Source organism: Rattus norvegicus, chromosome 1, assembly GCF_036323735.1.
Source record: "Rattus norvegicus strain BN/NHsdMcwi chromosome 1, GRCr8, whole genome shotgun sequence".
NCBI classification, from domain to species: domain Eukaryota; kingdom Metazoa; phylum Chordata; class Mammalia; order Rodentia; family Muridae; genus Rattus; species Rattus norvegicus.
In genome coordinates, this window is record NC_086019.1 from 207,074,011 (window position 1) to 207,099,949 (window position 25,939).

The 25,939-nt window shown below is 52.3% G+C and overlaps 3 protein-coding genes across 20 annotated transcripts in view; 2 read left to right on the plus strand and 1 right to left on the minus strand.

Annotated features, from left to right (window-relative positions):
• Lsp1 (lymphocyte-specific protein 1) overlaps window positions 1-3,881 on the plus strand; it is a 33,735-nt gene extending 29,854 nt beyond the window's left edge. Inside the window, exon 11 of the mRNA NM_001415989.1 lies at window positions 3,518-3,881. The gene's annotated coding sequence lies outside the window, so the exon portion shown is untranslated. The remainder of the gene's footprint in view (window positions 1-3,517) is intronic.
• Window positions 372-6,223, minus strand: Prr33 (proline rich 33). Of its 3 annotated transcripts, none has more exons than XM_001064406.8 (2): window positions 6,088-6,223; window positions 372-2,415 (listed from the first exon to the last, which is right to left on the minus strand). In XM_001064406.8, the coding sequence occupies exon 2, from the start codon at window positions 2,406-2,408 to the stop codon at window positions 1,089-1,091; it is 1,320 nt and encodes a 439-aa protein (XP_001064406.1). In that variant the 5' UTR covers window positions 2,409-2,415; window positions 6,088-6,223; the 3' UTR covers window positions 372-1,088. The 3 variants fall into 3 exon arrangements, with proteins under 3 accessions (XP_001064406.1, XP_008758403.1, XP_063137093.1); XM_008760181.4 differs by having other exon boundaries at window positions 6,102-6,218; XM_063281023.1 differs by lacking the exon at window positions 6,088-6,223 and having other exon boundaries at window positions 372-1,635; window positions 2,208-2,346.
• A 1,780-nt stretch (window positions 6,224-8,003) lies between these two features.
• Window positions 8,004-25,004, plus strand: Tnnt3 (troponin T3, fast skeletal type). 16 transcript variants are annotated; one of them, NM_001270666.1, is made up of 17 exons: window positions 8,004-8,101; window positions 10,900-10,934; window positions 11,108-11,121; window positions 12,071-12,088; window positions 13,329-13,346; window positions 13,531-13,545; window positions 14,573-14,584; window positions 14,793-14,807; window positions 17,607-17,625; window positions 19,918-19,963; window positions 20,544-20,660; window positions 20,752-20,829; window positions 21,049-21,162; window positions 21,269-21,378; window positions 21,489-21,579; window positions 22,638-22,678; window positions 24,766-25,004. In NM_001270666.1, the coding sequence occupies exons 2-17, from the start codon at window positions 10,918-10,920 to the stop codon at window positions 24,818-24,820; spliced, it is 780 nt and encodes a 259-aa protein (NP_001257595.1). In that variant the 5' UTR covers window positions 8,004-8,101; window positions 10,900-10,917; the 3' UTR covers window positions 24,821-25,004. The 16 variants fall into 16 exon arrangements, with proteins under 16 accessions (NP_001257595.1, NP_001257594.1, NP_001257605.1 ...); NM_001270665.1 differs by lacking the exon at window positions 22,638-22,678 and adding an exon at window positions 23,303-23,343; NM_001270676.1 differs by lacking the exon at window positions 14,793-14,807.
• Window positions 25,005-25,939: the final 935 nt, after the last annotated feature.

The following is a 25,939-nucleotide window of genomic DNA, read 5'->3' on the forward strand; positions in this document are numbered from 1 at the left end:
GGATATGGGTGGGCTCTATTCAGGTCTTGCAGGCTGAAGACCTGGCCTTAGAGTTGCCATGTCTTCTGTCTGGCTACCAGTTGTCTTTGGCTCTCTGGAGCCTAGAACTTGGTCCCTTTAAGCAGGGTCCTGTTGGCCCAGTACTGTCCATAGGAGACTCGAAATGCCATTTAAGAACTTCTACTCCATTCAGTAGGGTTCGTGATTGTGTGAACCAGCACTGGAGAAGGTGGTGTGACTTAGCTCTAAGAGTGTGGGTTATCTTACAATCCAGTAAAGGAGCTGAGACCTTGCCTTGGCCCCTCCACCCAACAGAAGGCCCCCGAGAACTCTGCTGCTTTCCCCATCCCATTTAAGAACACAAACTGATGTCTGTGTAGCGTACATACATTTATTGGTGGCTCCATCCACAACCGTAATACCCTGGGTAATCACATCCTGGGTGGGGCTGCCAGCTCGACCCTGGCTGAATCCTGGTGGCTGTAATGGGAAGCCACTCCTGGCCCCTGTGGATCCCTCCTCTCACAGCTGATGAGAGTCTGGCAGATCTTAGGGGTTCCTCTATGCCTGGCCCCTGCCTCTGTAGCCCTCTAGCTTGACCTACCCTTACCCAACTGTTAAAATTGGCTGATTTTTCACTACACCACGCATTCAGTAAGCCCTTGCTGTCAGGAAATCAGAAGGGACATTCATGGAACCATAGAAAATCCTTCCTCCATTGCCCAGTTCTATGTACCTCTCAATACCCCCTTATCCAAGCCCCTTTGCACTGACAAGACCCTAGACCTGAATTTAGGCACCCACCATCCACGAACATTCTCCAGTCTACATTCTCCCAACCCCAAGCCACCCCCAGCCACATGTTCCCAGCTTCAGTCACTTCTCTCACTTGCCATATCAGTTCCCACCAACTGATCTGTGTCTGTCCAACAGGCTCCTCCCCTTAGCAGCTAGCACCCAGCTACCATGGTCATGCACCCTGCTGACCCATCCTGTTCACTTGTGAGGGCCAAGGCTCTCTTCTCTGTATGCACATCCTCAGCCAGTTTCTGTCTACCACAGTCCAGAGTCCCAGAGGCCACTCTTCATCACTGGAGCCTCCAACCTGCAGCAGTCCGGTTGAAATTCTTGGGCTGGGAATGCAGCTCCAGAATTGGGTGGAAGGTAGGAGGGGGCCGGACCACCTCCTGTAGCTTCCGGGCATTGAAACGAGGTCGGCACAAGAAAGGCAGGCGGCTGAGGCAGGTCGGAGGGTGGCCCCTATCTCCAGACCCTACAGGCTGGCCTCTATGGGACTCAGACAGTGACATGCGGTACAGCACTGCATCCCACATCCTGGAGGCTCGGGACACGGGGGGCTGTGGGCCCATGGGGGCTGGCACCTCTGGTTGTGTTGACTCCAGGTTCAGCTCCGGCTCTGGAAAAGCAGGCTCCTTTGCATCCTCCATCAGCTGCTTCTTTAGACGTGTCCAGCCACTAAGGGAGGGCTTAGGTGCAACTTTGGGAGCAGGGCGTGGTTGGGGGCCTGAGGGGCCCGAGGCTCCCGGGAGGCTAGAGACATGATTGGGCTCCATGGCAGGCCTGGCTGTGGGCAGCTCCTCTGGATATTTTGTTTCAGGAGCTGCAGAAGCTGGGCTATAAGGTGAGGGTCCAGGTGAGCGGTATGTAGGGGCTATGGGCACCACCACCCTAGCACCACTTTCTCTGTTTATTGAGGCCTGAAAGCTAGATGGTGGCCTTGTTATAGGGGGCTCCTCGGGCCCAGGACTGACTGACTGTACCCCAGTGGGCAGTGGACGAATATGAGCCACTGGAATGAGAGACTGGGTTCCAGAAGTACACAGGCTTTTATCACCATCCAGGGCCATTCTGGGGGACTCAGAAGTCCCAATATGTGAGGATGGTGACAGCCGGATGTGCACTTGAGTGATGTGGGTGCCACCTACTGTAGGGGCAGATACATGGGCAAAGCCACCGCGGGGGCAGGCAGTTTCTGGGGCTGGCGCTTCAAGATTGGGAGATGCCTTGAAGTGAGTGGCCAGAGACCTTTGCTGGGGAAGGCTGAAAGAGAAAGTGGATTTCTGCAGGGGTGATGCCACGTGATGAATAATGGGGGTGTGTGGAGAGCGGGGTAAAGGGGCCACTGTGTGAGGGGCTTCAGCAGGACACAGGACTGGGGTCTCCAGGTCATGACTGGCCTCACTCACAGGGGACAGGGAGGTACGGAAGGCTCCAGGTGGGGTGGGGACCGTGCCCACCATCTTCTTCCGAGCAGCTTTTCTCAGTAGCTTCTGAAGTCGCTGGTTGTCCTTTCCTGGTTTAGGCAGCAAGGGTGGCGGGGGCCCAGGGGAGGGCTCAGGTCTTGGGCCACCTGCTGCCGGGGGTATCGACACAACCGAAATGAGCATCCCTGATCTGGGGTAGAGAGGAGAAACAGTGGTCAGACTGCCTTCCCTCCCCTGCCCACAGGAGGGGCTGGGTGTTTTCCTACTGTATGAGGAGGTGGGAGAATGTGTAGACTCAGCTGCTAGAAGCCCCAGTTCCTATGCTCCCCAAAACTGCACCTTCTTATGTTTTAGTCATGGTGGGTAGCTTCACCATACCTGGCTGTGGAGGTGAACTTACAGTAGCCCCAGGTCACTTGGTGAGTGCAATGGTTACTATCTGCCTTCAAGGTTCTGGCCCACCTTTGAGTGCCAGCTTGGCCCCAGACTTAAAGTAGTGCAGGATGGGAACAGAGACCCACTGATGAACTGCAAGCAAACTGCTTGTGCCTGGCCAGCTGCCGGACAGTGGTGGAGGGCAGGCTGCCTGTAGACACGTGAGGGGCGCCATGCTGTCGCCAGCCTGACCACAGGCGGGTCCGTGTACTTTGAGACAGTGGTGAGGGGGGGCAGCCAAAGGCTCAGGCAAGCTGAGGCTGTATTCTTAGAGGTAGATTAGCTGGAAGATGGGAGCAGTTTTTGCTGAGCTATACTAAATGGGATATCCCCACGGCCCTCCTGCTGAGGGTGGTCCTGGCCAAGCTGCCTATCTTGGTTTCTGGGCGCCACGTGTTTGCAAGGACATTGACAAATGGCATCTGGGCCAAGCTGGAGGCCATCTGGTTTGGGGTGGAAGGAAGCCTGTGGCTGTTGCAGTAGGGGCTGGCCCTGTTGAAGCTGGAGCAAACACTGGAAGGGGGGCTGGAGGTGTCTTCCCACACTTGCTCCCAGCTTCTGGGCTACCTCTAGGGAACTGGTCCTTGGGAATTGGGGCAACTCTGGGTTTTATTCATGGAGGCCACCTCAGTAGGTAGTCAGTATTCTCTTCTAAGCCAGCCCAGGCCCAGAATACTGTTCACCCTGACAGCAGGCCTCCCAGGTAACTGACCGCTGTAGGCAAGAGCTTCCCCCAGATAATACAGGGTATAGTAGGGTCTGATGGCCACTAGGAAGGTAGAGTTGCGGAGGGGACAGGCCATGCCGCTCCTTTAATTCTAGCCTTATGGACCCCATACCCTTGCCTATGTTCCTAGGATAGACTCCAACCAGATGCCACTCCCAGCCCTGACCAAGAAATTGCTTCCTGTTGCCAGTCTGGCCCGCTCTCCTGCCTCCAGCAACCCAGCTGCCACTTGCCTCTCCTCTTGCTACTGGACCCTCCATCTTCTATGCCCTCTCATCCTCTGACCAACCCTCCAACTCTGCTTCTCATCATCAGCTAAAGGGACCAGCCCATAGAGGAGCCGAGAGCTCCCAAGGAAGGATGGAGGAGAGAAGGCAAGCATCCCAACCAGATCCAAGGGGTAACTGTCCCCATGCTGAATGCTCAGGACTCCAAGTCCTGCCCTGTTTATGGATCCTTCGTTTTGTGTAATAAAGTGCATTGAGTGTCCCCTATGCATTTGGATCTCCTGTGCTCGCTAACAGGAGGAAACGTGATCAAAACAGAAAGGGCCACATCTGTTGGCCACTTGAGACTTGACCAGCTCTGTGGGCACTCTGTCTTGTCTTATGACCTTGTAGTATGTTATGATCGGAGGTATGAGGTGGCCCAAGTTGGGGTATCAATAATGGATGTGGCCTACTCCTCTTCCAGAACATAACACTTCAGTGACACTTCCTTGCCTGGACCAAAATACGCCTCATAGCACCTGAACAAGGGCACTTCAATCTGTTCCTGGTAGTGTCTACTAAGGACAAGTGATGCCACCAGGCATTTCCCATCTCAGTATCCAGAGAGTGCTCTCTGAAGGCGTGATGGTGAACAGATGGGTTGTTGGATGAATTTGGATGGGTAGCTAATGGATGTATGAATGAACAGATAGGTAAGTAGATAGATGATAAATGAATAGATGGGAAGAACAGGAGGGGTAGAAAGATGAATGATTGGTGAGTTATTAGGTAGGTGGATGGGTAGGTAGATGGGAGAATGATACATCCATCATTGGATATCCATAGATGGATAGACGGGTAGGTGGGTGGGTTCATGGGTGGGTGATGGACAGATGGATAAGTGGATAGGTAAATGGATGGATGGGTGAACATGTAGGTGAAAGGACAGATAATCGATGGGTAGATAGAGGGATAGATGGATACACACGTAGCTGGATGGAGAGATGGATGGATAGATGGGTAGGTAAATCGTGGCAGGTGGATGGGGGAATAGATGGTGGATGAGTGGATAGGTTGATGGGTAAGTAGTTGAGTGGGAAGATGGGTGAATAGATGGATGGATAGATAGATAAGTATATGAGAAGATGGATGGTGAAAGAAGAGAAGAAAGGAAGGGAAACAGTGACTATAAGAGCTGATGTGTGAGGATGAGCGAGTGTATAAGGGCTGAACAAGTGAGTGAATGGCAGTTGGGCTGTCCCTCAGGGACACCCTCCCTTTGCCAGGCCTACCCTGGGCCCGAATCTAAACCTTGTTGTCTCTAGAATCTAGAGCTTCTTGACTAATGGTGGCCTAACCTTGACTGTAACATCCACCTAGACACACAGAATTTTGACTTTAAAAGCTTTAAACCCCACTGGTAGGAACACATAGCTCTGAACAATTAAAACTCAGCAGATACAGTTGCTGAAACAGACAGGTTGGCCTTATCCCGCCTGCTCACAGCTCACCACGATCAAGCCCTACTCTGCTCAAACAGGAGCTTCTCTCTGGACAGAGGACACTCCGGCCCTTCCTACTCAAATGAGGTGTCGACCAGGAGCAGCAGGTAGGAGCTGCTTCAAGGTCCATAACAGGACGGGGAACAAGACTCTCGCACAGGACCAAAATGGCCATGCCAGGTGACAGAGGACAAAGCGTTTATTGCACCATGCTCCCCTGACTCTCCCAGCCTCTCTCTTTGGCCTCAAGAGGAGGGTGCAAGGTGTGCCTCAGATGTGGCATCTTCCTTCTGCTGTAACACTGCCCACCCTGCCAGAGACACAAGGACGCTGTCCTTCCATCTTTCTGCCAGCCTCCTGAAAGGCCCAATAGCTGATGCTTCTTTCTCCAGGCCCTGCTTAAAGTAAAGGCCCACTTCACTTTAGAATTCAGGGAGTGCCCTAATACCTGCAGAGCCAGCCAATCAGTGTGTTTTTAGAACCAGGAGGCACTTTCATAGAGACAGCTGCTACCACCCAGATCACAATGGCTGAGTCCCAAGTGCCATGTCAGCCAATACTATCCTGGGCTTGGCAGAGCCAGCCACAGGGGGTCAAGTAGGGGCGCTGGGTGAGGCTCAGGGTCCAGGGGCTCCTCCACTCCCAGTCTGCCAGACTGAGTGGACTCTGAAAACCCCACTATTCCAGGAGTCAACTGTACAGGCCACTGGAGTCAAGATACTTGAAGGACAGGCTCCTCGCAACCTCCTCTGTCCTTTAGGCTCCGTCAAAGTCAGATGTTCACCGACTTTGAGGGATCCCCCACAACTACTCTTCAAAGCCACTGCCTCTCAGTCTCCCGGATAGAATTCCATACCCTATCCAACAGACTTTGTCCCCTACCTCCACCAGAGGCTCCGGTCTTCTTCCAGATTCCCAGGGAGCCTCTTGTCCTATTTCCTCTCCCCACCAAGCCCCAGCCAAGCCAAGTAGGACCTGTTGTATATTACCTTGCATGTGTTACCTGCTCAAGTCTTTGGTGGCCGGCAACAGCTGATCCAGCAGTGCCCACTCTGCTGTCCCGCTGTACCTTGGGCCTGTTCCCCTGAGGAGGAGGTGACTGTTACTCAAAATAAGACCTGCCCGGTCTCTCTGACCTCACTGAAAGCGTATGCCAAAGGCTTCTGAAGTGGGCAGCCATCCTCCCCTGCTGGCCATGAGGAGCCACTACAGAGATGGTAACATACCCACCTATAGGCCTCTAAGGCCCCCATTCCTCTCAGACAAGAGCTTCTGGATTCAGGGGTTCAACAACCACAGACTGGTCTAAATCCCCCATGTCTGCTCTCTGTGTTCTTCAACTGAGTGATATGCTTGGTCTCAGTAGCGCCAGATGAGAAGAGAGGCTGACCTAACCACAGAAGAGATTTAGAGTCCCTTTGGCACTAGTGCAGGGCTTCATAAACTCTACATGACCCTCAAGGCCAGATTGAGCTGGGCGTCCACACTATTTGGAGCTCACTGAACCCTATCTATCCAATGGTGTAGATGGGTATGGAGGGAAGCATAGGTTCTGGCCAAGAAGGTTGAGGTAGCGCAGCAACTCCAGGGACCTCTAAGGGGCAGGTGCTTAGAACAGAGGAGAGCAAGAAAGAAGCTCTGTTCTGTGAGCCAGCAGGCTAGAAGACTGGCCCCACTCTGCTTTGGACCACAAGTTGGATGGATCTTGTATGCCTCTAGCATTCTATGGCCCTGTCCCTAACATGTAGGAGATGGGTGGTGGGTCCATCCAAACCTTCCAGAACCTCTCTTAAGATTCAGCTAAGACTGGGATATTATGAACCTCCTGCTGGTCATCCTGATGTCTCTAACCTTAGGATGTGAAAGGACCAGAGCCCTGTCTGTGTTCCCTAGGGTTCACCTACCATTACTTTACACTTCACATTGGCTTTTTCCCTGAACTGAACAGATCCATGGACCCCACCAGCCATGTCCAACTCATGGGGTCTGGGAGGGTTGAGAGAGTGAATGGCAAATTCCAGTTCATCTCTTGCTACATGATGCTTCAGTTTCCTTAGAGGTTATCTGGGCACACAAGGCCCAGGAGAGGTGTCCATGGTTGGATGGTGCCCCCTGGAGTCTTGAGGAAAGAAAAGCCAGGCACTTGGCCAGGTCTGTTCATGACCAGGTCTGCTCAGCAGGGCCCATGTCCCTGGACAGAGATATGACCTCCAGGTCTCCACAACTTAGTATGGAGCCCCCAGACCAATAAAGGGTCCAAACATTGCCTAGCCTTCCCCAGTCTCTGAAGAAGGTGGACAACCATGGACAAGGTTTAGGTCATCATTTCTCCTATCTTCTCATATGATGTGTTCTAGTGATGTGTACTTGAAAAATAGACCTGGCCTCTAAGGGGTTGTGTATGACATGGGCCAGGGACTCAGGGTTCTTCATTCTGTGGGTATCTTAAGCTGTCTCTATGATGGAGAAATAGGGCAGAGCTTCAGGGGGTACCACATAGAGTACACCTATCTTGAACAAAGTACCCACTTCTACAAGCCACCTTGGGCAGAGAAACAGGGGACCAAAGAACTCAAAACCCAGGCTCTGATGACCCTTCCCCAACAGCCTGACTCAAGAACAACCTTGGTCTAGACCCAATGCTTTCCTCCTCTCTCAGCCCATCGAGCATGTGCCCATTGCTGAGGGGGGAGGGTGGGTAAAAATAGCAGCTGACACCTTTCTGGAACAGTTGGGGACCTTGCCTCCTCCTCCAGGCCTGTCTCCTCCATCCTTGCCTCCTTGGGCCTCCTCCTCTGGGGCATTCCTATACTTGGTCAGGGGCCTGCTTGGGCACACCCTCCCCCTTCCCATGCCCCGTGCCCCAGCCACCCATCTGCTGGCCAATGGGCTGCCAGAGAAGATCAGATGTCACTATAACATGAAGGGGTGAGGCCGTTGGACAGTGCCTGCTGCTGGTCCTGTCCACAAGGAGCCCCCAACCTTTCTCAGACTCAACTGCAGGTGGGTATGGATGGGAACAGCCTGCCTAGGAGTGGGTGACTGTGTCAGGGCTTGGCTGTTTAGCATATAAGGATTCAGTGGGTCCTGTGCCTCTTGCTGTGTTAAATGTTGATGACTAGAATCATGGCGCTTGAGAACTTGGGATGACATAGAAGACCTTACTCTAAACCAGAATAGAAAGGCATGCAAAGCAGGAAGGAGTGGGGCTCCTGGGTGACTCAGAACTAAGGAGCCCTCCTAAGGTATGATCTAGGGAGAAGTGAAGAGGGTGAGATAAGGATCAAATCAAGGGACATTGTCCAGAGCTCTGAGGACTGCCTCCAGCTGCCTGCCTGGCAGCTGGCTGAAGCCACTCTGGGACTCTGAAAGAATGACCTTAGAAAAAGAATGTGATTTCAGCTCATCCCGGGAGCCTAGGGAGCTGGGTCCATTTTGCAGATAGGCTTATCTCCTCACCTAGGTAGAAACTCCAGTGAGAGGTATCTGTGAGCCCCTGGGGCGGATTCCTAAGGTTCAGGTGAAGACAATCAGGAGCCAAGCTGAAGCCGGACAGGGAATGAAAGGCCCTGGGCCTAAGCAGGAAGCTCATATCTGATCGTGTGGCTGGGAAAACAGGTGGGCCCGAGCCCTCCAGGCCCCCCGCCTTTGTTAAGTCTCCAGGCTGGGATTCCTGACTTCCTGAGTTTGAGCTTTCTAGAATGTCCTTGGGAATCCTTGGAGGAGATGGGACCAAGCAAGGTTGGTCAGAGGAGACTAGGCCCAAAGTGGGAAGTGACAAGGGTCTTTCTTACAGCAAGTGAGTGAAGGGCCCCTTACCCCTTTTTGGGCTTTGTCACCTTTGAAGGAAGGGACCTTGGCATGGATCCCCAAGGAAACTGACCTCGCAGGCTATTTTCATGCACCCTCTTCTAAGGCCAGAATTCCCTACAGAACAACTGTTTTCACTCTCCGTCGTTTGTTGTTTATTGGTCATCCCATCCAGTCCCTGACACCCCACCTCTGCCTCTCCCTAATTTACAGGGATGTTGAAATGGGGGTGGGGAGGCATAGATATGCTCAAGTGGGCCTTCAGGACCTCTATAGAAGACCAGAAACCTCAGTTTCCCAACCTCAAACAAGGGCATTGCTACCTCACTTTGGAAGGGTGCAAGGCTGTCCTTGCTGGATGGATGCCCGTAGGAGCCAGGAGGGGAGCCAAGATGGCTGGGTTGTTCTCAGTATCCTGCCCACTTGCCATCTTGGGTTTCAGGACAGAGGAGTCTTGCTAATTTTGATGCCTATTTTTGGACACTTCAGCTGCCACTGGCTCCTTATAAACGCATGACACCACACATACACACACACACACTACCCCTCCCTCCACTGCTGGCACAACACCCCACACACACACTACCCCCTCCCTCCATTGCTGACAGGTGTGTGGGTCCAGTGGACACCAGAGGTAGCAAAACCTCAGCTCAACTGCTCCACCCCACTGGCCTTCCCACCCCACAGAGTGCCCCTGTTGGAGGTGGGGAGTGCAGAAGACAGTAAAGAAGGCAGTTAGAAGGACTGGTAGAGATCAGAGCAGAGCAAGAAGATGGGGCAGGTCTGGCCAGGTGGCTTACTTATGGTTGGTGAAGTCTACACAGAGGCTCTGGGAGAGGCAGGGCTGAGCCTGGTGCTTGGCCACGGGCCTCCCAGGTATCTGTGGGTTAATTTTGCAGGAAGTTTCAGTTGTTCTGGGAAAGCTAATGTTATCAACGGGGCTTAGAAACAGCTCCCACCTTAGCATTGGGCTGCTGGTGCATTTTTAGCCACTGAACAAGTTTTCTTATGTGTTCCCTGGGGACGCCAAAGCTATTGTCTTCAAGTCAGCTGTGCTGTGTTTTTATGACCTTTGTTTGTCAAACCCTGAGTCAACATTCTGATACAGTTCTTTGAAGGTTCCCAGGCCCCAGACACTGTAGGCATGTACAATGACCAATTCACAGGAACCAAGTTCTCTCTCTCTTCTGTAGCCATCATGCCTGAGCCTGTGCATCCAGTCCCAGATGTAGGTGCTAGGAGACCTGAAGCTCTGTTAGCTCAATCCATTCGGCACATGGCTGTCAAGCTCAGGCTTCCCACAGAGAAGTTTCTCAGGCTCACCTCTGTGAGTCCAGTCCCCATGTCCTACCCCTGTGAGTTCAGTCTCCAAATATTTCACAGGAATGGGAGATAGAGACTGAACGTTTATGGACTCTGTAATTTGAAGGGGTAGCTCAGAGGATTTCAGAGAACACAAAAAAGGACCCGGGGTACCCCAAAAGGGGCTTGAACTTCTAAGGCAAACATGAGGCACAGCAGGAAGTTTGAGCTCACTCAGGGAAGAAGAGCTGGCAGACAGAATATCTATACCCTTAAAGTTGGGCTCAGCCTTTTTAGGGTGGTTCCCTAGCCAGAGGCCATCAATTCAGACAAGCAAGGATGTCCCCAGATCCAGAGGGTCCTGAAGCTCTTACCCACAACCTGTGACTGTCTCTGCCATTTTTGGATGGCATTCCGTGAAAATGCTGGTGACAGGGGGCATCTGGCCAGGGTTGGATGTATATGACAACCTTCCCACGGCTGATCAGCTATGGAGTCTAAGTCCCAGGCTGGAACCAGGAAGAGAAGAAGGGGGATCAGAGTCATAGGGAGAAAGGTCAATTAGGGGATCCTCAACTGCAGTCTATAAACATTCCCTCTAGGCCCCCATCTCCGAGAGCCTGCTTTTGTGAGGCTTCTAAACCAAGGCAATTCCTAAACTGTCCCTTTTGTTGATGTTCCCTCTCCAGACACAACCCACCGCCACTATGTCTGACGAGGAAACGTGAGTACCCTGCTGTATGGTCACCTCTCTTGCTGGTGGAATGGGACCCTTGGCACTTACAGACATTTGCCTCAAGTCAACAGTTCAAACTCATCTCTCTCTCTCTCTCTCCCTCTCTCTCTCTCTCTCTCTCTCTCTCTCTTTCCCCACCACTATACCCTCCACCATGACAGTGAACAAGTTGAGGGTAAGTACCTTCTCTACTTTCTCTCTATACACTTCCATCTCTAGACGAAGAGTCACTCTTGTTGTGGGAGGCGAACTTTGACTATGGACCCAATGGGGACCCATTGCCCAAGACTCCCTGACCAGCTAGATCAGTCATTGAGCTTCAGAGACATCCCTCTCCCAAACAACCTTGAATCTCTGGCTTACTTTTTTTCCTGTGGTGCTCACACCTTGACCTGCCCCAAACCTGTATACCTGCGTGTCTGTGAAGCCCTGAGAACTCGAGTCTGGGTGGGCAGCTTCCCTGTCCCTGTCACCTTTGGTCACTCACATGGCCATAGCAGGACATGAAATCTAGAGACATCCAATGTCTCCCTTGTGGCTGAAATGTTTTCCCCTCTAAGGCCACAAAGCCTCTGTGTTCGTGTGTGTGTGTGTGTGTGTGTGTGTGTGTGTGTGTGTGTGCGCGCGCGCGCGCGCGCGTTTTCAGATGTGCTACACATGTGTTCATACGTGTGGGCCAGAGATCAACCTTGGATGTCCTTTCTCAGGAACTCTCCTCCTTGCCTTTTGAGATGGGGGCGGGGGGTCGGGTCCTCTCTCACTGAACCTGAAGCTTGATGATTAGTCTAGGCTGGCTGGCCAGCAAGCCCCTGTGTGTCCTCCTGTCTTTGCCTCCTCGGCACTGGGATTATAAGAGTGTGTAACCACACTTGGCCTTTTATTTGAATCCTGGTATCTGACTCGGGTCTTCGTGCTTACATAGCAAGCACTTTGCTGACTGACCATCTCCCTAAGCTACCACAAAGCATCTCTGGGCCAAAGATCCCAAACCTGATTGATCCCTAGCTAGTACAAGTACCAGCTGTCTACAGTCAGAGCAGGCGGATGTGTCCTTCAAACGTCTCACCCCCTCCAGTCCTATCTCTGCTAACTCAGCTCCTTTCTTTTGTTCTATTCTAATGCAGAACAGTACGAAGAGGAAGGTAACTCAGGAAGTCAGAGGCCTCTCAAAGCCCATCCCTGGGAAGGCCTTGGGGCATCCTCCCTGAGCTGACAATTAACAGTTTACTCCCTTCCTCAAGATTGCACTATTAACCATCATCACTCATCATTAATTAACTGTTATTGATTAATAATGCCATTATTTAATTAATGGTCAATGGCTTGATCATTAATTAAACCATTAATCCGCTATCTCTTCGGTGGATTAATAGACACTCATTAACCACTCACACATGCCCTGTGGTCACTGTGTCCATGGTGTGTGAAGCGGGGTGTGTTTCTGGCCATTAAAACTCATTCATTAATAACAAAGGTCTTGACCTCATGCACTGTAACCCCTCAGAGTCACTGTAGCTTCTCTTATAGTCTCCTTATCTGTCTCTCCAGTGCTTTCTCTGTCTCTCTTTGTCTCCATCGTCTTCCTCTACTTCTTTGTCTTTATCCTTTTCTCTCTCTCTCTCTGCCTTTCTTAGCATCTCTCCTTCACTGTACCCTTGGGCTGCCAGAGACCCCTCCCTGGCTCTGTCGTGCCTGGGCAGGTGTGGGCGGGCAAAACCTTGAGTCTCGGTGCACCTGGGAGCAGCCCAGCACAGCAGTTCCCAGGCCTGACAAGCTGTCTGCTCCTGGCACCTGCTCAGCTTAGGAGACTTCACGAGACTCACCAGACAGGCCATCCTGCAAAGGCTGCTGGGTGCTGTGTTTTCAAAATATTTTGAAAATACCTGCTACCTTAACAACCTGAGCAAACATTTTGCTGTCAGTAGATGGAAAGGCTGGTTTCTGAGTGAGAGGTGGCCCTGGGGGCTGCCCTTCCCTAGGGTTGGCCATAAGGGTCTTGTTTTCTCAAAGCCTCTTGACCTACATTCATTCTGGGCAGCTAGATGGGACCACCTAGGTCAGAAATGGTTAAACACAAGAGCTTCACCCAGATCCTCACTCCCATGCCCTATAGAATAGAATTACAAACCCCAGACATGGGATGTAGGGTATAGAGGGCAAGGCCTGAGGAAGGTACAAACTCAGTACCCCACAGGGACATTGGTGGATGATGCTTAAGGGTCCCGGTTCACTGTGGCTAGCCGCTGTGGGCCAAGCATGGGAATCTGACCTGCTCATCCTGCTTGGCCCAAGAGAACCCAGGAAAGCCCCTGTTTCTAATGTCTGCCCTTGTTCATTCTCTTCCCTACATGCTATCTCTCTGTCACCTTTGCTCATCCTCAGAGGAGGCCCAGGAGGAAGGTGAGTTGGCTTAGGACTTGACCCCCACTTGCCCTTGCCCTCTAATGGTGAATTTGGTGTAACCTTCCCTCTTACAGGGCTGAGACTTCAGCCTCAGTCTCTAAGGGCCTGCCGTGTGCTCCTTTCTAATCCTATCCTTTCTCCTCCCTGCCACCCTGCACTCCCTGGCATTCCTCGGCTGCAGAAGTCCAGGAGGAAGGTATGAGGATACAGGACTTCTGGTCCCCATGTGGAGCCCAGGGTCTGGCTGGAGCCATGTGGTGTGGGGAAGGGGGCAGGAAAGCAAGGTGGCACCAGCCAACCAAGGGGCCCCCCATGTGGCCCCACATAACCCACTAACCATGGCCAACGCTTGACCAAAGAGAATGAGAATTCCAAGAAGCCCCACAAACTGTACAGCTACCCCAAATTTTGCCAACTGTTTCCAATGCTAGAGGGGGGCAGCCTAGTACAGGAGTGATGGGAGAGACTATAGAGCCAGGTGTGGGTTGAGTCTCCTTCTCCCAGAGAAGTCAGTGAAAGCCAATGGTGATGACTGAGACCTTTGCTACGCCAGATCCACCAAGCCAAATGTCCAAAGAGCTCAGGTCATTAGGAAGAGATGCAGCACTAGCCAGAGGCCCTGCTTCAGGGCCTGATGTGAGGACAGACCGCAGCCTCCTCCCTAGTCAATTTCTCTAGCCAGTTGTGTCCCCCATCAACCCAATCACACTCTCCATCTCAACCCTCTTTAGGGGTTATACCATGCAGTGGTCCAAGGAAAGGGCTTTAGCACCTCGCTCTGGGATGGCAAGAAAAGAAGTATTTGGAATAGACTCTGCTCCCCTTGGGTACCAGAGCCTCCAAGTAGGCTTCAGCTCTAGATTGGGGCCCAGCTGAGGACAAACAGGAGGTGGGAAGATGAGGGAAGGAGCTAAATGACACGCTGCAACAAAAGAAAGAACCCGATTCCCAACCCTCAGCTCGGTTTCCCTACTTGTGAGGCAGGACAGGTTGGGGGTGAGTTTTGTTCTCTTCAGCCCCTCCTATTCCCAAGTTCTGAGCCGGGGCCCCAGAATCTGGGCTATGGGATTGAGGGTGTCGTGACCCCAAGCTAACTCTAACAGTATCTTGCTCGCTCCCTGCACGTATCCCACCCCTCGGTGACCGGCTGTTTCCTTTTAACCTGGATCCCTTCTCTGACCTCTGACCCGTGGTTTTGCCTCTTGTTCCGTGGCCCTCCTTAGCCCCGGAACCAGGTATGTGACGTGACTTCAATGCCACATGACATATGTGGCCATGTGGGGGTGTGTGCAGGAGCCAGCCAAAAAGGAACAAGAGGGTGCCGTGTAACTCACCCATCTCTGCTATACACCTGTTTGTCCCTCTCCCTCTCTCCCACACTGCCTTGCACTCATTCATTCTCTCTCCTCCCTCCCTCTCTCCTCCCCTGGTGCTGCTCCACAGAGGAAGTCCAAGAAGGTAGGTCCAGGTCCACCTCACAGCCATGCCCCTCCTCCCTCACCCCTCTCTGATTAACTGTCTCTCACTCCCTTACCAATGCACCCACTACCAACTAAGCCCTGCTGGCCTCTGGGCTGAGGACAGTACAGAATGGGGAAGCTAGCCTAACCTCCTGGGCTCGGTGGCAGACAGTGTGAGTTTCAGTCACAGCATTTAAGGACAAGGAGCAACAAGGCTCTTCTTGTGCCTCCGTCAGGAAGACTGAATGGGGCGTGTGGGCTGCCCTGGGTCTTCAGAGTCAGTCTTACTTAGGAAGATGGTGCTAGAGATTCATGGGGACCCTCTGTGACCTCATCAGGACATGTAGAGCAAAGCAAAGAGGCTGGATAGGTAGCCTCCAACCTACCCCAGATAGCAAGCCAGAGGGAGGAAAGTAAGGAGGGGTGAGTCTGAAGGGAGGGTGGAGGGGCAAGTAGGGTGAAGCAGACAGTCAGGCTGAGGCCCAAGGTGGGGATGTCAGAGACCTGGAACAGCCAGGGGCCATGCATGCGAACAGGCAATCAGTCAGATCCCAGCATCCCATCCTGCTGCCTGGGCCTGAGCCAGACACACCCGTCAAGCAGAATTGACGGGGTTGGAGGAGGGGGGCTGTCAGCCTAGCAGCAGGGCTTGTTACACTGGGGAAGGGAGGAGGGGCTGGACTCAGGGAACCCATTTCAGCCCCTCCGTTCACATGCTGACAGGCTCCTGGTGGCTGGGCCTGAAAGGAAGCACCTGGATAAGAGCATGCTAGGAGAGGGACGAAGGGATGTTCTCAGGCCACACATCTCAGGTTGCCAGGCCTCCCTGGGACTAGAACTGAGACTTATTGGCAGACAAATGGACAGACAGAAGGGTGGAGAGACAGAGCACGGGGGAAGCCTTACCTTGCCATTATGCAGCTGCCTCTCATACAACTCTTGGGAGCACACCATCCTTCCCTGTCCTCAGAATGTCATAAGGGTAGGGTGAGCCCATCAGTCCCTCACTTCCTCCCCAGGCCACTCCCCTGGACCTCATGCAGGCGAAGGCTCTACAGCTCTCCACTGCTCCCTGGGCGGCCACTCCTAAGATGTTAGGCAAGAGTGATATCAGGTTCTCCTGTAGATCTAAGCTGCCTATTCAACACACTTTGGTTGTTAAGTAACCATATGTCTTTCAGAGGGGTAAGAACTAGGTCTTCCAGAAGGGCACTGGTCAGAACATGCAGCAAGACCCCCCACCCACAAGGTGGATGGGGCTTGTTGGCTCCTGGCTAAGTGCAAATGTACTAGGAGTCCCAGATGCTTCCCTGTCAGGCTTCACCATTTTCCAGGCAGACAGAATGCACATGTGTCAGTGGTCTTGCTTCTGCTAAAGCCAGCGCAGGGCTAATGGACAGTGCAAGGAAGGGTGATGGTGAGCAGCCGTGGTCAATACCAGTCCCAACCTCTGCTGGAGTGGGTCACACTCAGAGGAAGTAGCCTTTCCTCAGGACAACCGGCCTAGCAAGGCTCTAAAGGAAGGGAAGAAGAGAGGCCCCACCAAAACGCATGGGAAAAAGCCTCTTGGAGGTCAGAGGGCAGGTTCCCAGGATCAGGAGGCCCTGTCCTAGGGCTGAACCTGTCAAAGCTCACAGATACGGATGAGCCAGAAAATATTTTTGGATCCCAGGCAGGATCTATGAACAAAGACTTCGACAAAGAGTTTGAAATGAGTGACTGTCAAAACCATAGTATGTGCCCAGGTACAAGACTAGGTGGGAGAAGGCAACGGAAGATTCCATGACACTGGAAGGTAGAGAACAGCCTCAGGATCTTCCCAGTGGGAAACCTAGCTCCAGTCCCCACACTCTCTCCTCAGAGCCCAGCCTTCTTGCCCAGCATGCACAAAGCCCTGGGTTCAGTTACCAGTGCTGCATAGACCAGGTGTGGCAGAGCAGACCCCTCATCCCAGCACTTGGGAGGTGGAGGCAGAAGGAATTCAAAGTCATCCTTAGCTACACTGAGAGTTAGAGGCCAGCCTGGACGGCAAGCTTCCACGAATAGGATGAAGCCTATGGGAAGGTGTAGGAGCTGCCCTGCCACTCTCAGGCACGGGGCTCTGTGCGTGCCTGCCTCTGCTGTTCCGTGTGGCCACCGCTGCTGTGTGGCCTCTGCACTTCTGCAGCCGCGTGGCTTTTTTCTTGCATGTGCGCTTGCGCCCACACCATGAAGATGCTGTCGCCGAGGAGGAGCGGGAGGAGGACGAGGAAGGTAAGGCCTGCCAGCCGCTGTTGCAGCCCCCTGCTCCACCTGCACAGGCCTCTGGCAAGAAGGACCAACAGTCCAGTGTCTGTGTTGTCAACTCTCCAGCCCTTTTACTCTATCTGTCCATGTCTGTCTGTCTTCCTTTTCTCCCTGGCATGGGACCTCAGTGACAAGGTGCTAAGGCTTTATGTGCAGCCGCCATGGAGTTAGCGGGCTAAGGCCAGGCTTCTGTCACTTAGAAGCAGGTGGTTGGTTGGTCAGTAAAGACAAGCCAGCATCTCAGATGTTAGAAACCTGTCCCCTAGGCCTCTTCTTACCTTCCCTCCCTCCCATCCCTCTAGGGACACACATGTCTTGTGGTTTTTCCCGTTCTTGCCTTCATGCCCGCACCCTAAGTCCTTCCTAGAGCCCTTAGGGGATTTCATAGGCATGGTGCTTCTGAGAAGGAGGGTGGCCTGGGTGGGCTGAGTAGAAGCCTGTGGCAGGGAGGTTCATCCTACCTTACCTGATCTCTTTTTCTTCCTCTTCCCATGCTGGCTGTCATGAGTAGAGGAGAAACCAAGACCCAAGTAAGTGTGGAATCCAGGTAGAGCTATGGGGGACTGCCAGAACAGGGTGGGTTGGGCAGTCCAGGCCTGTTTTAGAAGAAAAGCTCAACTGGCAGAGGATAATGGGGACTATCGTTGGCAGTGGAAATGAATAGAAAGACAGTAGGTTGGGATTCTTTCCCATCAGCCAGTGCAGTCAAGGAGGAGGCCACTGGCCACAGGCTAAAGCTCAGGATTGAGACTGAAGGCACCACAGATCTGCTCTGCCTTAGTACGCTGGGAGACTGCCCAGGTCTCCAGATAGGTCTGTTTTTAATTTTTTAAAAATGGGCTTGAGAGGTGAGGATCTCTCACTTCAGATGAGACCCCACTCTGGATGGACCCCTCCAAAAGAACAGAGCTGAGCCCCTGTGAGCCACTCTGCAGAGAGGTAGATGAATCCACAACCTTCCATGTGCCGTTCCTTCTGTCCCTTTGAACCTCTCTGCTGGTCCCCCTCTCTGAGCCAGGTTGAACTTTTGGCACTTACCCCTCATTCCCTCCCCATTCCCCAGAGAAGAATGGAGCTAGGTGAAGCGTGGGCTGGCCCACACTCCTCCCTTGAATGCTGTTTTAAATCAAGTTCACATAAAGTAATGCAGGATTCTGAGATAGTTTCTCATCTTAGAAAAATTATTTATGTTCCAATATGAAAATAAAACACCTCATTAAGAAAATTTGGAAAATACATAAAAGTCAAATGAAGGGGAAAAAAATCCATCCATAATTCTCCCACTCACCCACCAGCCAGACTGCGGAAAAGACCAGGGAGGGGAAAAAAGATCTTTATTTCTTCCTGTTCTTTTTCTACATGAAGTTCTTGGAAAATAAAGATCTTGACTATGTTTTTTCAAGCACAGGACTGTCTATACAGCCTTGAATTCTGCTTTTAAAAAAAATTTAGCACTATTCATAAGTATTTTTCCATGTTTTTACATAGTCTTCTTAAATATTTTGAATGGCCACATAATATTCCATCAATTGGACAAACCATAATTTTCCTAACCATTCCCCGATCACAGGCTTCCCCCAATATTTTACAATCATAAATAACGCTGGGCAGAAATCATTTTCCAGCTTGAGGGCTATTTGCCTAGGCCACATTCCCAGAACTGGAATTACTGGGTCAAAGAAGACCAATGCTCTGAAGACTTTGACATTCACTGCCAAGTTGCTTTCCACCAGGGCCCAGCCAAGGCGGTCTCCTACGTGGGCTGTGAGCAGTCTTGTGTCCCACACCCTCCGCGCCCAAAGGCGGGAACGGGCGTCTGCCCCTCACTCGTTGATGAACAGCCAACCGCATCTCATGGTTGTTTGTCTTCGCATGCCTCTGATGGCACCACCACTAACCGTCCATGTTTGTTAACTGGTCGTCTTTCTTTGCAAGTCAGTGGCTTGTGCCCCTCGCTCGTTTATCTCATGGCCGACACGTCTCCGTGTTTGCTTAATCGTCCGTTTACTCAGGGATATAAATCTTCTCTGTATTTGCTGAAAAGGTTTTTTTTTTCTTTTTTTTTCTTTTTTTTTTTTTTGGTCTGGATATTTTCCCCCTCTGCGTTTCAATTTTTGCTCTTTTTTTCCCCCCACATACATAAGTTTTTCATTTGCACAACATCATCTGTACAGCTTTCCCTTGGAGGGAACTTTGGGGCTTCAGAGCTTAGAAAAATCCCTTCCCTCTCCAGGTTTTGATCGCTATTCAGCTCCCCTTTCTTCTGTGGCCTGTTTCTAAAAGCCGCGGTTGTCTGGGCTCTCTGCTCCATCTGGAATGTGTTGGCAGGAGGAGGGGGTCGCTCGGCCAGCGGGCTGGGGGCTCCTTTTCCCCTTACGGGCTCTCGTTCATTTGGGCGCTCACAAAGATTAAAAGTGTTCAGAGCCACAGAACAGGTCTTGCCCCAGAAGCTGATGCTAGTCACTGCCCCTGGAGGACCTGTGGTAGCCACCCTGCCTTCTGTTAGGACCTGGCTACATTTGTTTATGTGTCTGAGAAAGGTGGCATGAAGCAGTGAGTAAAACAAGAGGTGGACACAAGCGGGGTGATACCTTCTAGGAAAGGACAAACTACTCCTGGGGTAGGGGTAGGGGACATGGGTTAGAAACCCAAGAACAAAGGGTCAGGCAAAGCTTCTTTAGCTAAGACATACATGCTCTGTTGGGTGCCAGGGGTGCAAGAAAGAGAAGGAGGGCCAGCCTAGATTCCAGTCTGGCTGGGCTCCTCTGTGGGATGGTCCAGTTGTCCCTGCTTATGAAACAACTTCTGTGTCTCTTCCCCAGACTTACTGCTCCTAAGATCCCGGAAGGAGAGAAAGTAGACTTCGATGTAAGTTTGTGGGACCCATATCACCCTCACCCCAAACTCTAGCCTTTGAACTTTGGGCTAGGCTTCAGGTCTTCTCAAGCCACCATACGCAAGGCAGCCCAACTCTAGGCCACACTCCCCTAATTCACTCCTAGATCCCAGGAAGTCAACATCCCTTCCCACTCCCTCCATTCATTCTTGAACCCACAAATCCATCCACTCATCTGCCTATCCCTTCTCTGAACTGTCTCTCATTTAGCCACCGATTCATCTGTCCATTTATTTGTTCAAGCACTCATCCACGTATGCAGCAAGTTAGTCTCACAGTTTCCTCTCTACCAGGCCCAAGAGGCTATCTCTGAGGATGACAGAGCCAAGTCTGAGCCAGGTCACCTCAAGAATTGTGCTGGCTTCATGATTGGCTAGGGTCTAGATTCCTCTATGGGAAGGGCATTATCTTGACCCCGTGGTTCAGGCCACACTGAGCCTCACTCAGGAAGGCAGCAGTTGTAGGGAACCTGGCAGAAGGTATCCCTAGCTGGAGGTGGGTCCCAGGCTGGCAAGAAAGGGTAGAAACTTTTCTCTTGCCTCCCCACCCCAGGATATCCAGAAGAAGCGTCAGAACAAGGACCTCATGGAGCTCCAGGCCCTCATTGACAGCCACTTTGAAGCTAGAAAGAAAGAAGAAGAGGAGCTAATTGCACTTAAGGAAAGAATTGTGAGCGCTACTGCCCTGGGAAGCTGCTGGGTACTCCACAGGGACTGGGCATGACAGGGAAGGGCTGACCAGTTTGGCTTCTTGGCTGCAGGAAAAGCGCCGTGCAGAGAGGGCTGAGCAGCAAAGGATTCGCGCTGAGAAGGAGCGGGAGCGCCAGAACAGACTGGCGGTAAGGACTATGTCTGCGGCCTCCAAGCCTGTGTAGCCAGAAAAGCACAGGGTCTTAGACATTCCTTTTACTGGGTCCTCTGTTAGGGCCAACAATCAGAGCTATCAGGTTAATATTTCTTGCTCTAGAGAAACCCTGAAAAAAGAGCAGCTTCCTTCCAGGAGCCTGCTCAAAGGACAGCCCCTGAGGATCTTGGGGGTGGGGGTGGGGTCTCCACAGGAGGAGAAGGCCAGAAGAGAGGAGGAAGATGCCAAGAGGAGAGCTGAAGATGACTTGAAGAAGAAAAAGGCTCTGTCCTCTATGGGTGCCAACTACAGCAGCTACCTGGCCAAGGTAAGGAGCACACTCAGAGCCCTGAAGGACGGCCTTCAAGTGGGGCTGGTGTTTGTCTCACCTACCTTCCTGAGACTGGGCCCTTCATCGCCTTTCCCCTCCCTAGGCTGACCAGAAGAGAGGCAAGAAACAGACAGCCCGGGAAATGAAAAAGAAGATTCTTGCTGAAAGGCGCAAACCTCTGAACATTGACCATCTTAGTGATGATAAGCTGAGGTGAGGAAGCCATGCAAAATGTTCTCTGTGGTTGCTGGAAGAGGAAGCAGGGTCCTGGGCTCTGCTTTTCTAGCTTCACCCCATCAAACCTCCTCTTTTCCGTCTTCCAGGGACAAGGCCAAGGAACTCTGGGATACCTTGTACCAACTGGAGACTGACAAATTTGAGTTTGGGGAGAAGCTGAAACGTCAGAAATACGATGTGAGTCCAGACATCTCTAGTTCTTGGGTCTGCAGAGTCTTACTCTCTCGAGGGGGTCAACTCTCCTCCCATATCCCAGTCATATTCTGGTCCTGCCTTTGCCTTGAGACCTGGCTCCACTAAACCCAGCAGGGACCACTGCTGAAGACTGTCCTTCAGGGCAGGCCCTGATCCATCAGCCTGGGCCCTGCATCTGAACTGGCCAGCGCTGTAGCTGGAACTGTTATGTGTTCTCAAACTTTTGAGGTCCCCATGACATCTGGTTTTTCAGGGAAGACAAGCACATAACTAGGGTGACTCATACACTCATCTGAAACTGAAAAGGAGGGTTTAGTACTGTGTCTCTTGGGGGCTGGGGGAGGGTCAGGGCATCTAGAATGGGTTGCAACCTTCATAGGTATTGAGGGCAAGGTCAGGGACTGAAGAAATGGGGCAGGGCCTTCTTTGGGGGATGAGGTAGAAACAAGCTTGTTCCTACACACCACGGAAGCAGGGAAGGACACCCGTCCTGGTGCCTTACTATCCTTAGGGCAAATGCAAACACCTTGGGTTCACTGGCAAATCAGTGCTGTCCTTCTCTCCTGTCTCTCCAGTGCCCAGTGAGGGGAGAGGTAGGAACTCATGCACGGGCATTCCCATAGCCATCAAGATAGACAATCTATGAGTCCCATCTCCTTCTTCCAACCTCTGGGAAGATGAGCTAAAACTGTCCTGCAACTTCTGGGTAGATGACAGGACTTAGCTGTTCAACTTTGAAGAGCCTTGGTCTCCACACCTCCATCAATGGCATCCCCCTCCCCCAGAAAGAGATCCATCCCTCAGCCTCAAGGCTACCCCAGAAACTAGTTCAAAGAAGGCTCCACCCAGCAGAAACCAGGCCATTCTTTTCAGCAGCAGTAGCTGGGTCAGGAACCCATAACCTCCAGATACACTCTGCCAGTATCTGATCTCTTGGGTTCAAAGAGTCTGCCTGTTCATCAGAAGACTGGCCCGATACCTATCAGGGCCTTGAAGCCTCAGCTGCCCACCCAACCTGGTAACCATCTTGATTTTTCTAGATCATGACTGTCCGGGCCAGAGTGGAGATGCTGGCCAAGTTGTGAGTAGGCAGAGCCTGCTATAGGCCAGGCTTGTGGGTGTGCAATGCTCAGCTAGCATCTCGCATGGCAAAGACTTGGGTTGTTGAGGATGCTGGTGGCAAAGGGGCTTTCCCTCCTGCCCCAGCTCCTCCCTCCTGACTTCAGCTGGTGGCTATGAGGCCAGGCTGATGCCCTTGTTGGCAGATAAGAAAGGAAGGCCCTTGCCTTCCCAGAGACTTCTGGGCCACCAAGTCAGGAGCAGGCAACATGGACCAAGGAGCAGGAAAGTCAGGATCAGGAGTCAGTGGTGGGACTTAGAGGTCTAAAGGCCTTACCTCCACCCTGTCCCTTGCGCCTGCCTGCATCCTGCCACAGCCACAAGGTAAGTGGCCAGCTGGGAGCTGCTGTGTGTGGTAGCTAGAGAGAGCAAGTCAAGACACAGCCCAAGGACAAACAACAGTGCCCTCTCACAAAGGAGCCAGGATACAGTAAGGAAAATGGTACAGGAGGCTGTGTCCCTGCAATGAGAATACCGTGGGGATGCCACAGTTGGCCTGCCCTGTGGTGGAGACATGTGTCCCCTGGCCAGTGCTCGGCTGGGCTTCCGGGATCCCTGTCACAGTAAGTCACCTGTGTTGTTACAGATTACCACCCTCAGGAGCCGCATTGACCAAGCCCAGAAGCAGTAAGTAGCCCAGCCCATTCTTGCTCTGTGCTGGGCCTAGAGTCCCCGGGGCCAGTCACCTGCAACCCTACGTAGGACCTAGACATTTTAGCCAGTTCCTGAACGAGGGTTCCTGGTAGCTGGCCCTAAGCAGAGCAATAACAAGACTAACTGGGTCCCGGGACCCACTGGCTCCTTCCTCTCCTGCATGTAGGAGGTGCCAGAAGGGGTCTGTTAGTGATATATCTCCCCTCTGTGATGTGCTAACCAGTAGGGAGCCTGTAACAGAGTGTGGTAATGAGTATCTGCAATCTCAATGCCTCTCCAGAGTTGGAAACAGGATCAAGGCCAGCCTGGGCTACTTGAAGCCCTATCTCAATTAACAACAACAATAACAACAAAAGAGGTGGCGTGAGGGTATGGCTCAGAAGGTAGTGTACGTGTCCAGCATGCACAAGGCCTCTTAGTTGGATCTCAGTACCTTAGTCGGAGCACATTCATAATCCCAGAACTTTGTGAGGGAGGCAGAGGCAGGAGGATCAGAAGTTCAAGATAGGATGTGGAGTAAGTCTCAAGGCCAGCTAGGGATACAGAAGATGGGAGGAGAAGGGGACGTTGTGGAGAATGGATGAATGAATAAACTAATTGACCGTCCATACAAAGAATCAGATCCCACAGGATTCCAGGACCTGTTGCAACGGTGACCCCCTTACCGGGTTCTTAGTTTGATATAATGCTAGGAGTCTGATGCTGAGCCTGGACATGGGGTTGTCACACAAAATCAAGTGGAGGTGCTTAGACTTCCTGTTTCTTGGGATTTCTCCCTCCTTCCACACTACCAGGAAGGGACTATTGGCTCACGGCTCTGTTGGGAAGGTTGCAGGGTCATGGCAGGCTGGCTTGATGAAATGCTATGTGCACATGGGTGTACACATGTGTCAGGATGTTCAGGAAGACCCGTGAGACCACATCGCCAGCCCAAAATCCCACTGGGGTAGCTCCAGAGCTCATGTACCTTTATCCTCCTGCCAGCCCGGAGCCTCACACAGCACTTACCCTGCTTCCAGCCTGCTGGGGTACAGAGGTGCTCAGATAATGTAAGGGGATCCTTACATCCTGGGACTGGCTATCCTTAACTGCCATCCTGAAAGGCACAGGCTTTTCAAACAAAGCTAGGATGGCATGGGTCTGTCTGCAGCAGTTCCCCTGGCTAAAGCAGGAGGACGGAAGGTGAGCCCAGGTAACCCGCTAACACTAACCTAACCACACTAGTGTCCAGGCCCTGTCGGGCCTACTGCAGGTGAGTCAGCTCCCACTGCTCAGTCTGGCACGAGGTGTGTGCACTTGAAGTGGAGGCAACAGCTTGGGGAGACAGGAACTGAAGGTCTCCATTAGCTAGCTGGACCATCTGACCCCTAAGCCCAATTTGCTTCCCATTTGCAGCAGCAAGAAGGCCGGTGCCACAGCCAAGGGCAAAGTCGGCGGGCGCTGGAAGTAAACGAGCCAAGAGGTGCCCTGCAGCAGAGACCATCAACCCTGACTCTTGCCAGGGTCCCTTATTCCAGCTCTGTATTCTCCAACCCTCATGCCCAGGCACTTTTGGGAACTCAGGGCCCACCCTGCTGCAATGTCCTCGCCCTCTGGGGTCTAGAAATAAAGTTATCAGACTCCCCTCTACTGTCTATGTGTTGTGTTATCATGCACAGGGGACCTGGAGAGGTTGGGAGGTAGTGCTGCAGGACAGGAGCACCATGGGAGTGCGCCTCAGAACAGCCCCGGGAAAACTGAGGTATCTTACTGCTATTAGCAACTGCGGCAAACTGCACATGGTGTTGCACCCCAATGCCCCTCCAGAACTTGGTCTGTAGCCTCTTTTGTCAGAGACTTTTTATTCCTAGGCCCTCTTTGTCCCCATCCCCAGAACGAGCCCTCCATGTTAGAAAGCTGCCTGAGCAGCCCAAAAAACAGCACTGTTTAAAGAAGAAACAGCCCAGCCTCGGGAGGGTTAGGGAGGAAGGCTGGCTGCCTGGAGACGTTGCAGACACCCCGAAAGGGGGGGAGGCGAGGGGAGCTCCAGCTAGCACATCAAGGGGGGAGAGGAATGCAGGAAAGCACGTTTCCCACGAGGGAGCAAGCTCGGCAAACAGCGTTCTCCTATATTACAGGGAACACAGAACACAACTGTGCAATAAATTTGAAAGTCCTGACCAAATAGAATTATGGAAAATATAAATCACAGAAATTGGATCAAGACGCGGAGCCCTGCACAGCGAGGTATTCATAGAGGAAGGGGCTTGTGCACAGACACCTCCGGGAAGACTGGTGAGGCAGGGCAGCCGCAACCAGTGCCCTGAATGAAAGACAGGGAGTGCAGTCAGCCCTTACCAGGCCCCCAAGGGTAGCATACAACCTCCAGAGAGCACATGTAACCCATCTGTACATGTACCCCATGAGACAGCAGTGTGGCCCCATCTATACGTGTACCCCAACACAAACAGTGGTACAGACTCCATCTGTGTGTGGACCCCAACAGAGGGTGGTGTAGACCCCATCTGAGTGTGCACCCCAATACACATTGCTCTGGTTCCTGTGGGAAACACACACACACACACACACA

Excerpts from the sequence above, each read along its gene's own strand:
- Prr33 (XM_001064406.8), bottom strand. The coding sequence starts at position 2,408 with ATGCTCATTTCGGTTGTGTCGATACCCCCGGCAGCAGGTGGCCCAAGA.
- Tnnt3 (NM_001270666.1), top strand. Across the intron at positions 21,580-22,637 it reads TGAAACGTCAGAAATACGAT|ATCATGACTGTCCGGGCCAG; the intron begins GTGAGTCCAGAC and ends TGATTTTTCTAG. Across the intron at positions 22,679-24,765 it reads GTGGAGATGCTGGCCAAGTT|CAGCAAGAAGGCCGGTGCCA; the intron begins GTGAGTAGGCAG and ends TCCCATTTGCAG.